This window comes from Nomascus leucogenys, chromosome 17, assembly GCF_006542625.1.
Source record: "Nomascus leucogenys isolate Asia chromosome 17, Asia_NLE_v1, whole genome shotgun sequence".
NCBI lineage: Eukaryota > Metazoa > Chordata > Mammalia > Primates > Hylobatidae > Nomascus > Nomascus leucogenys.
In genome coordinates, this window is record NC_044397.1 from 37,178,838 (window position 1) to 37,190,180 (window position 11,343).

The 11,343-nt window shown below is 57.8% G+C and overlaps 1 protein-coding gene across 2 annotated transcripts; it reads right to left on the bottom strand.

Moving 5' to 3' along the window:
* Positions 1-441: 441 nt before the first annotated feature.
* On the bottom strand, positions 442-7,033 carry UPK3B (uroplakin 3B). Of its 2 annotated transcripts, XM_030797515.1 has the most exons (5): positions 5,896-7,033; positions 5,074-5,299; positions 3,792-3,871; positions 2,862-2,991; positions 442-1,914 (listed from the first exon to the last, which is right to left on the bottom strand). In XM_030797515.1, exons 1-5 carry the CDS (start codon positions 6,293-6,295, stop codon positions 1,755-1,757), a joined length of 996 nt encoding a protein of 331 aa, XP_030653375.1. In that variant the 5' UTR covers positions 6,296-7,033; the 3' UTR covers positions 442-1,754. The 2 variants fall into 2 exon arrangements, with proteins under 2 accessions (XP_030653375.1, XP_030653376.1); XM_030797516.1 differs by lacking the exon at positions 3,792-3,871.
* Between the last annotated feature and the right edge of the window lie 4,310 nt (positions 7,034-11,343).

Genomic DNA, 11,343 nt, shown 5'->3' on the forward strand with positions numbered 1-11,343 from the left:
AATCCTTCTGCCTCAGCCTCTCAAAGTGCTAAGATTCCGGGTGTGAGCCATGGCACCCAGCCTATTGCAATAGTGTAACTTAAAGGGGGCTGGCTCCCCTGGCCAGACGTCACCTGGGCCACCAAGGCATTTGACTGAATCTGTTTCTGTCTATACCTGGAGGGGTTCTGGTGGCTGGTGGGGGTGCAGGCAGCATGGAGGAGGGGCCTCCAGAGATGAGGGGCTCAAAGGCTTGCTTGGGAGGGAGCACTACCCAAACCACATACCTGGCCCTGAAGTGCATGTGTGGATTTTCCTAGGAGATGGGGGCACCTCAAAGTACAAGCCAGGACAGCAATCAAGGGACAGGCTCGGGGTAACCCCATGGGGCAGAAGCTGAGCAGGGCCCTGGGCTTCCGGTATACATTTCCTGTCCCAGCAGGGGCACCATTCAGGCCAGGGTGGGCTCCAGACCGCATTTATTCACCTCCAAAGAGGGCTGCAGACCAAGGGTCACCACCGGGCGCCCTCCGCTGGCAGGGCCTGCATGCCGGGAGCCGTGGTCACATTAGAGGGTCCGGGAGCGCGGCCCAAGGGGGCGTGTGCAGCGGCCGTGGACAGAGTGCAGCGGACAAGCCACTGAGCCTCAGTTTCTCCATCTAGAAAATCGCTGCGGCTGTGCGGACTGCATGGCACGCAGTGGGCTCTCAGGCGTGACTGCTCATCCCTCTGGGTTGGCAGAGGGAGGCCTAGAGTCCTGACCTCCACCGACCCCGCCCCCATGGCATCTACTACCGCCTGGGAGGCAGAAGGGGCGGTGAATAGGAGCGCGCATGCGCACTGGCCGTGAGGCGGCCTGGCTGCGGCTCACCGGCGACCCCGAGTGGCGACGACGGGAACCACTGGCCTTGTGCACAGATGGGCGCTTGAGGTTCTGCACAGAGGGTCCTTCCAGGTGATGGAGGCTCCTGGGTCCTGAAGAGCCTACTGGGGTAACGGTCTAAGGGCGTGACAGACCCCCGACAGCAACAGGTCACATATGGACACGTGGTCGTCTCAGGTCTAGAGAAGGCAGCTCCCCGAGGTCAGGACCGGCTATGCCTGAAGCCCCAAGTCTAACACGGTATGTGGCATACAGCAGGTGCTTAATAAATGCTTGAGGGGGTGGATAAGGGCGAGAGCCATCCATATGCGCAAGAAGGTTGGAGGTGGTGGCCAGAATTGGTAGTCAGATGACCATGGAGAGTCCCACTCTCAGAAAGGTGCTGTACCCAGGGGCAGTAGAGACACCTCTGAATCCTCACCCCGCCCAGCCACTGATGGGTGGGACGGGGGACGGAGGGTGGCTCAGGTCTCATAGGCCCCAGGATGGGCCCAGCTCCCTGCATCAGGCAAAGCACATTCCTCTGCAGGCCTCCTCTTGGGGTCTGGAAGCTTGTGGTCAGGGCGGCCTGTGCACACGGTCTCCAGCCTCCCTCGCAGGAGGTCAGGTGAGACAGAGGTGGGGATGGAGGTGGGGACTGGGTGTTCAGCCTGCCCATGGCCCTCCCCTAAACCCTCCTGAGTGCAACTTACAGATGCTTGGAGAGGGAGAGAAACCGGAAAGGCAGAGGCAGGGGGGCTGGTGCTGGGATTCCAGGCAGGGTAGGGGGTATGCTGGTGGGGGGGAAAGGCAAGGAGCCCTGAGGGGGCCTGTGGGTGCAGGAGCTGGGACAGAGCACCATGCACTCGCTCCCTGTGCCCCACCTCCCCCAGCCCCAAGCACAGAGGCCAGGCTAGGGGCTGAGGCTGGGGAGTGGGTCCAGGCCAGGCTCACAGCCCACCGGCAGTGTGGCGGCCTCGCTGGATGGGATGTGGTGGGTCATGTAGCGCTTGCCCATGAAGGAGCCGATCCGCAGCTGCTCCGGGGCCTCCTCCGGCCACCACAGGCTGGAACTGGGTGGGGAGAGGAGGAGGAAGAGACGTATGTCCCTGCCACATGGGGCACGTGCTGGGTCAGGGCCTGCTCTCCTCCCTCCCAGCTCCCTCATGTGCAGTCTCTTGTTTTGAGATGGAGTCTGGCTCTGTCACCCAGGCTGGAGTGCGGTGGTGTGATCTAAGCTCACTGCAACCTCTGCCTCCCAGGTTCAAACGATTCTCCTGCCTCAGCCTCCCGAGTAGCTGGGATTACAGGTACCTGCCACCACACCCGGATAATTTTTGCATTTTTAGTGGAGATGGGGTTTCACCATGTTGCTCAGGCTGGTCTTGAACTTTTGGCCTCCAGTGATCCTCCCACCTCAGCCTCCCAAAGTGCTAGGATTACAGGCGTGAGCCACTGCACCCAGCCTCACTTGCAGTCTCTGATCCCTCCTTCCTCCCTTCTAGAACCAATTGGAGGACCACCTCTCCAGGTGGCCACCCTGACTACCCTGGCGTCAGCTTACTAAACCACCAGAGGATCCACAGAGAGCAGGTGAGGCCCAGGAGGAGAAGGGCCTTGGCTGAGGACACACCGAAAGACAGGGCCCGAGTGAGGCGGGCCCTCCCAAATCTGTCCTCAGAGGGGCTGCTGGCCCCCATCACTGACCCCCGAGGTGCGAGATACTCAGGGTGGGAATTCCCTGCACAGGCCCTGGGAGGGGCGCTGCCCAGCTTGAAACCACAGCATGGGGCTGGGCAAGGTGGCTCGCGCCTGTAATCCTAACACTTTGGGAGGCCGAGACAGGAGGATCGCTTGAGCCCAGCAGTTCCAGACCAGTCTGGACAACATAGCAAGTCCCTGTCTCTACCAAAAATAAAGTAAACCCCATGGCGTGCCTGGAGGGCTTCCAGACACTGGGACCAATTCAACAGAAGGGGTTCTGGGTGGGAGAAGGGCCCAAGGGGGTGTTCCCACTCACAAGCGCGCGGTAGAGGCTGCCAAGAAGGCCAAGAGCAGGAGGCCGGCCAAAGAAGAGAGGATGGAGGTAATGATGATCATGCTGCCACTTCGCCGCCCTGGCCAGGTGTTGATGGATCCGGGGGTCTTCCCTGCACACACACCAGCTGCTCAGAGGCGCTGCCCCTCGACCCCAGGGCTGGCTGTCACCTCCTCCCTCCATCCCTCCCCACCCATGCTTGCCTAGCTTCAAGGCCTGGCTTTCTCATATCCCCAGGCACGCCCCTGAGCCCAACCCCCTGTCCCTCTTCCTTGGGACAGCAGTGCTCTGCCAGCCTGGACCACAGCCTCTGCCCTGCTCCTACCTTGTAGGCTGCTCCCACCCACGAGCTCATCCACTGCCTGCTCCCTGGAGCCCAGCAGTCAAGGCCTTCAGATGACAAGACTTCCACCCCACACCCCCTGACCCCTGAAGCCGTCTCCCAGGAGACCCCCACCTCCAACACCTGGGCCGAGGCACTCGAAACTTCCTGGGCCTGGTACATTCACGCTGGCCCCTTGGGGTCTGCTCAGAACTCAAGCTGGCTGCCTCCCCAGCCAGCCCTGACCCTGACCCTGACCTCCTCCACACCCTCTTCCTCCCTCCTAGCAGGGGCTGACACAGGCTGACTCCCTATAGGAGGGGGGAGGCTGTGCCCACAATGTGGCTGGAGCCCAAGAGTTGGCAAACGCTTGCGGATGGGCCGAGATGATGCCCCTGCCGACGGGGCTGGCTCGGTGCCCCACTCCCCTAGCATGAGGTTCTGTTGGGGGCTGGGCCCAACTTGGACATGGCCTCCAGGCCCCCAGCCCTGTGGGAGCAGGGGTGTGGCCAGCTCAGCAGAGGGTGACGAGGTGGCCCAGGGAGATGGGTGAGTCCACTGGGGGCAGCGCCCCTCCTGCCCAGCACTACCTTGGTGGAGAGTGATGGGGTCTGACCACTTGGTCTCGGCCCTGGGTGATCCCCTGGCATCCATCAGGAGGAACTTCACCCTGGGGATGGGAGGTGGTGGGGGAGGAGGGGAGAGCTTCAGAGGCCGGGACGGCCCTGGGCAGGGCCAGGCCCCAGGCAGCTCCTCTGGGCCCCTCCCATGGATGTGGAGTGGGGGTGCCTGTCAAGAGCAGCAGCCTGTGGCCTGGCCCTGCTCTGAGAATCCCCTGAGATGTCTCCAGCCACTTGGCCTGTGCCACCAGCCCCTATCCCCCTGAGCAGTTGCTCTCCAGACACCAGACCTAGGCTGGGGATGCTGGTTTAGGTGCCCTGGTTCCTAAATGTCACAAGCCAAAAGTGCAGGTGAAGGTGGCTTAGCAGGGCACATGGGGCAGGGGTCCCAGGCCTCCCAGAGGGGCAGCAGTAGCTGGGGGGCAGGGGGCTCAATCACCAGCAGCCTGAGGACCCAGGGCACCAGGAGCCCCACAGAGAGGCTCGGTTTGTGTCTTTGCAGGGCTGGGAGCTCTGGAAGGTCTGGGCAGCAGGGAAGGACCTGGCAGGTTGGCATTGAAAAGAGTGGCTGTGGGGGACAGGGCGGGGCATGGAGCTGGAAGCTGAGCCAGGGTGCGGCAGCGGGGAGGGCAGAGGGTGGACTTGGAGAGTGGGTGAGAGGGCAGAAGGGGGCTGGGTGGAGCCGGGTGCTGTTCCAGCCTCACCATGCCCTGCCTTCCCGGCTTCCCCTGGGCCTGGTCTTCCTGAGGCCACCCCACCTCCTCCTGTGTCCGGACAGTCCTGACCTGGACACACTGCCTGCTTCCCCATCCTGGCTCCACCCCGACGTTGGCAGGCCACTTGACCTCCTGTGCCTCAGTTTCCTCATCTGTAAGAGTGGGTGGGAGCCACCTCTCCTGCTCCCTGCCTCATATCCACGAGACTGGGTCTGAAATCGGCCCCCAAGTTTCCTGCCAGATCTGCCCGTGGTGGGGGCCAGGGACCTAGACTTTGGGGAAGCTGCCCCCTCCCACCTTGACTAAGATCTCGCCTCCCCAAAGTGCCCACCCGCTCCTCCTGGGCCTTGCCCGGTCCCAGCTGGGGTAAGCACTGTTGCTGACTCTACAGTGGAAGGAGCCCGGGCTTGCAAAGGGGAGGACGGGGGTCGGGGGACCCCTCCCTAGGAACATGCTAGAGAGAGCATCCCTGGTCCCAGCAATGCCTCCGCCCCAAGCACAGCCCCAGTCCCAGGGCCCCGGTGGGGACCACCCACCGATAGGGTCCAGGGCCAGGGAGGGGCGCGTTGCAGAAGGGCTGCTGGTGGCAGCCGTGGTCATGGCCCACCCGCAGCACGGGGGCGCCTCCGCTGCCCACCATGGGGTTGTCACAGGGCAGCCGGTCCAGAGACAGGGGCAGCGTCATGTAGTGGCCGTCGGTCAGCAGCTGTGGGGAGGCCGGGATGTCAGCCAGTGTCTCCGGGTTCTGGAAGCCCCTGGAGGCTGCAGGATGAGAGAACAGATGGAGGTGGGAGGGGAGAAAGCAGCTTTGTCCTCGTGAGTGGGGATTCTGTGTTCTCCCAATCTCCAGCCCTGACCTGCCATGCCACCTCCTCCCTCAGGGCCCCCAGAGATAGTCCAGACCCAGTCGACTTTGTTACCCCTGAAGGGGAGCTTCCCTCTGGCCTTCTGTCCCCACCCAGAGCCAGGAGTGGGGAGCAGCGGGCAGTCCCAACCTGCCCAGCCCCAGCCCCATCGCAGTGCACCGGCCCTGCCCCACAGGAGGCCACATCCTCCCAGGTCACAGCCTCGGTTCCCCATCCAAAGGAAGAACTACTTGGATTCAGAGAAAGGCGGCTGCAGAGCCCATGACAGCTGACAAACCTGCCACTTACACTACTCCAGGGATTTGGTGCTCACTATGTATTTTTCAATACACACATTACCCCTTGGGATAAAGCCCAATTCATCCACACCTACCCTCCCAAAGGCCCCCACAGGGGCTCAATCATTGAAGGTGCTTGCTAGTGAGGGGCTCCTAGGGCCCACCACTCTCCTTGGCCATCACCCTCACCCAGGCCCCACAGCAGTCCCCGCACCATTGCTGAAGGCCACCACGAGCCAAACGGTGTCGCTGGGGCTGGCATGCCCATCGAAGACACAGCGCGGCTGCTCCAGGGAGAAGGTGGTGGCTGTGACCTTCCCTTCCAGGTCCCAGGCTGTTATCTGAGGCATGTAGGGCACCAGCTCTGTGGCCACGGGGAACAAAAGGTGAGCCACGGAGAAGGGCGTGGGGATCCCTGGGGCTGCCTCTCCCAACCGGAGGGGGGTGGGCACCCAGGGTCCGATCACTCCAGCAGGGCCCCCAGCCCCTTGGGTCTGGCTGGACACGTCCATCCGGGACCCCCACTCACCCAGGCTCAGGCTGGGCCAGAGACAGTTCAACGCCAGGAGGAGCATCTGCAGCCCTAGGTGAGGCTGCCCCCAGGGTAGCCCCATGACAGCCTCCAGCACCCAGGAGGCTCGGGGGCTGGTCTGGCTGCCTCGGGCTGCACCCCACCCCCAACAGCTTGGCCCTGGAGAAGCTGGTTAATCAAGCTGCCCCAGGGGCTGGAAAGACCTGCAAATGTAAGTGCACCCCACCCTCTTCCTCCCAGTCCAGCCCACAGCAGGGAGGAGCTAGGGGGACTCTGGTGGGAGGCAGGCCAGTGTCCAGCCCCACTGCCAGGGCCGAGGGAGAGGGGCCACTGGAATCCCAGATGCCAGCCAGGCCATCCCGGGAGCCTGGATTGGGGCCCCTCCCAGTCTCTCCGCCCTGGGGAGGCGGGTTTGGCTTTTGGAAACAGGCTCAGGACCACATGCCTGAGATTCCTGTGCCCCAGGTGCCAGGAGCCTCCCTCTGCCTTCTGTCCCCACCCAGGGTCAGGAGTGGGGAGTAGCAGGCAGCCCCAACCTGCCCAGCCCCAGCCCCATCACAGCGCGCTGGCCCTGCCCCCCATGAGGCCACATCCTCCCAGGTCGCAGCCTGGGTTCCCAGTCCAAAGGAAGAATAACTTGGATTCAGAGAAAGAGCTGCAGAGCCCTTGACAGCTGACAAGCCCAACACTTAAACACTAATCCCGGGATTTGGCACTCACTATGTGTGTATTTTTCAAGATATAACTCACATACCTTCACAGCTCAGTGGCTTAAATATATATATATGTCACCCAGGGAGGGCAGTGGTGAGATCACAGCTAACTGGAGCCTCAAACTCCCAGGTTCAGTTAATCCTCCCACCTCAGCCTTCCCAGTAGCTGGAACCACAGGCACGAAACACCATGCCCCGGCTAATTTTTTAAATTTATTTAATTATTATATTTTTAAGATGGAGTCTCCTCTGTCATCCAGGCTGGAGTGCAGTGGCATGATCTGGGCTCACTGCAACCTCCGCCTCCTGGGTTCAAGCGGTTCTCCTACCTCAGCCTCCCGAGTAGCTGGGATTACAGGCACATGCCCCACGCTCAGCTAATTTTTGTATTTTTAGTAGAGATGGGGTTTCACCATGTTGGCTTGGCTGGTCTCAAACTCCTGATCTCAAGTGAACCACCCACCTTGGCCTCCCAAAGTGCTGGGATTACAGGCGTGTGCCACCGTGCCTGGCACCCCCGCCAATTTTTGTTTTTTTATTTTTTTGAGACGGAGTTTTCACTCTTGTTGCCCAGGCTGGAGTACAATGGCTCGATCTTGGCTCACCACAACCTCCACCTCCTGGGTTCAAGCAATTCTCCTGCCTCAGCCTCCTGAGTAGCTGGGATTACAGGCATGTGCCACCACACCTGTCTAATTTTGTATTTTTAGTAGAGACAGGGTTTCTCCATGTTGGTCAGGCTGGTCTCGAACTCCCGACCTCAGGTGATCCACCCACCTCAGCCTCCCAAAGCGCTGGGATTGCAGGTGTGAGCCACTGTGCCCGGCTGGCCAATTTTTAAAAATATATTTTTTATAGAAACAGGATCTTGCTATGTTGCCCAGGCTGATCTCTAACTCCTAGGAGGATCAAGCGAACCTCCTGCCTTGGCCTCCTAAAGTATTGGGATTACAGGCGTGAGCCACCGTGCTTGGCTATTTTTTTTTTTTTTTTTTTTGAGACGGAGTCTCACCCTGTCGCCCAGGCTGGAGTGCAATGGCATGATCTCTGCTCACTGCAACCTCCACCTCCCGGGTTCAAGCAATTCTTCTGCCTCAGCCTCCCTGTGGCTGGGACTACAGGCACCCACCACCATGCCCAGCTAATTTTTGTATTTTTAGTAGAGACGAGGTTTCACCATCTTGGCCAGGCTGGTCTCGAACGCCTGACCTCGTGATCTACCCGCCTCGGCCTCCCAAAGTGCTGGGATTATAGGCATGAGCTACTGCGCCCAGCTGCTAATTTTTAAAAATATAGTTTTTGAGGCTGGGTGTAGTGACTGTAGTAATCCCAGCACTTTGGGAGGCCAAGGTGGGCAGGTCACTTGAGGTCATGAGTTTGAGACCAGCCTGGCGAACATGATGAAACCCCGTCTCGACTAAAATTACAAAAATTAGCCGGGTGTGGTGGAACGTGCTTGTAATCCCAAGTACTTGGGAGGCTGAAGCAGAAGAATCACTTGAACCTGGGAGGCGGAGGTTGCAGTGAGCTGAGATCCCACCACCGCACTACAGCGTGGATGACAGAGTGAGACTCTGTCTCAAAAAAATATAATAAAAATATATTTCTTGTAGAGACAGGGCCTCATTGTGTTGCCCAGGCTGGTCTTGAACTCCTGGCTCAGGGGATCCTCCTGCTTCAGCCTCCCAAAGTGCCGAGATTACAGGCATGAGCCACAGCGCCCAACAGCTTTTAGTATATCAACAAGGTTGTGCAACCATCACCAATTCCAGAACCTTCTTACTTCCCCAAAACGAAACACTACACCCATTAAACAGTAACTCTCCATTCTCCGTCCCTAGTAACGACTAAGCTACTTCTTGTTTCCATGGATTTGCCTGTAATGGGCATTTCATAGGATGCAGTCACACAACATGTGACCTTTCGTGTCTGGCTTTTTTTAATTTGTCAAGGTTCCTCCTCGACTGTGATTGCTTCCTTCCTTTTCACAGTTGAGTAATATTCCATCCTGTGAACGTATCACACTTTATCAGTGGATGCATAATTTGGTTTTTTCCACTGAGGGGCTACTGTAAATAATGCTGCCATGAGCATCTGTGTGCAGGCTTCTGTGGGCACATTTTCAATTCTCTTGAGTATGTACCTAGGAGCAGAACTGTGGGCATATGCTAATGCTCCTTTTTGAGGGTCTGTTTGCCAAAGTGGCTGCATTTTACATTCCCAGTAGCAGTGGATGAGGGTCCCATTTCTCGACATCCTCTCCAACATTGCTTTTTGTTTTAGTATAGTCATCGTAATGGGCATAATATGGCATCTCATGGTTTTGTTTTTATATACATTTTTTGAGACGGAGTCTTGCTCTGTCGCCAGGCTGGAATACAGTGGCGTGATCTTGGCTCACTGCAACCTCCGCCTCTCGGGTTCAAGCAATTCTCCTGCCTCAGCCTCCCGAGTAGCTGGAATTATAGGTGCACACCACCACGCCCAGCTAATTTTTGTATTTTTAGTAGAGATGGGGTTTCACCACGTTGGCCAGGCTGGTCTCGAACTCCTGACCTCAGGTGATCCACCCACCTCAGCTTCACAAAGTGCTGGGATTACAGGCATAAGCCACTCCACCCGGCCTATTGCTGAGTTCTACGGGTTCTTTATATATTCTGGATACTAGATCCTTATCAGGTATGCAATTTGAAAATACTTTCTCCCATCCTCATCCTCAGAATCCTTTCAAGGAGAAGCACCCAAGGCTCAGGTGCCCACCCCAACTTCCGCACTCACAGGCAGTGTGAGTACAGAGTCTCAAATGTGGAACCAGGCTGGGCACAGTGGCTCATGCCTGTAATCCCAGCACTTTGGGAGGCTGAGGCGGGAGGATCACCTGAGGTTAGGAGTTCAAGACCAGCCTGGCCAACATGGTGAAACTCTGTCTCTACTAAAAATACAAAAATTAGCTGGACGTGGTGGTGGGTGTCTGTAGTCCCAGCTACTTGGGAGGCTGAGGCAGGAGAATCACTTGAACCTGTGAGGTGGAGGTTGCAGTGAGCTGCGATGGCGCCACCGCACTCCAGCCTGGACGACAGAGCGAGGATCCGTCTCAAAAACAAACAACAAATCAAATGTGGAACCAAACAGGTTTGGGGTCCAGCTATGCTGGGGTCTTTTTTTTTTTTTTTTTTTTTTTTTTTTGAGACGGAATCTGCTCTATCACCCAGGCTGGAGTGTTGTAAAATAGATTTTTTAACAGAGAAAGGGGTCACCAAGGCCAAAGTGCCTCTGCTTCCCACAGCCATGAACGAGGTGGCCCTACCATCCCCCTCTGGTCCCAGGCCCAAACTACTCCTCCCGGACAAGCAGCAAGATCTTGACTGGGGATATCTGATCCTCCTTCCAAGAAGAGGAAGAATTAGAACTTTGAGAATGGTGTCAGATCAACCCTGGCCTGGATTCCACCTACCTAGCCAAGCATTCAATCTGTGTCTTTCTATTATTATTTTACAGATGGGATCTTGCTCTGTTGCCCAGGCTGGAGTGCAGTGGTGCAATCATAGCTCACTGCAGCCTTGAACTCCTGGGCTCAGGCGATCCTCCCGCCTCAGCCTCCCGACCGCTGGGACTACAGACAGGTGCCATCATGCCTGGCTTATTTATTATTTTTTTGAGACGGAATCTCGCTCTGTGGCTCAGGCTGGAGTGCAGTGGCACGATCTTGGCACACTGCAACCTCCACCTCCCAGGTTCAAACGATTCTCCTGCCTCAGCCTCCTGAGTAGCTGGGATTACAGGCGCATGCCACCACACCTGGCTAATTTTCGTATTTTCAGTAGAGACAATGTTTTGGCATGTTGGCCAAGCTGGTCTCAAATTCCTGACCTCAGGTGATCCACCTGTCTTGGCCTCCCAAAGTGCTAGGATTAGAGGCGTGAGCCACCGCACCTGGCCTAATTTTTTTTGAGAGATGAGGTCTTGCAATTTTGCTCAGGCTCATCTCAAACTTCTGGACTAAAGTGAGCCTCCTGTCTCGACCTTTTGAGCAGCTGGGATAACAGGCACGTGTCACCATGCCTGGTTCAAGTCATTGCACCTTTGAACCTGTTTCCACATCAGTAAAACAGAGATAGCAGCGGCAATCCTAAGTGAGTGGCATTTTGTGAACCACAACCCCAGGGCCACAAAGGTGACAGCTGGTGCTGTGGGGTGACAGCCCCTGGCACGGCAGGGAGATCAGTGTGGGGCATGTGGAGGCCGCACAGCCCAGCAACGTGGGCTCCTCCATGCCTCGCTGTGGCCTGTTCTTCAGTTATCAAATGGGAGCTGATGAGCCCATGCAACCCCTTCTTGCTCTGATGCAGGAAGTGGGGGGGCACACACACACACACAAGTGCGCACACACGCATGCATGCACACACTCAGGACCTGC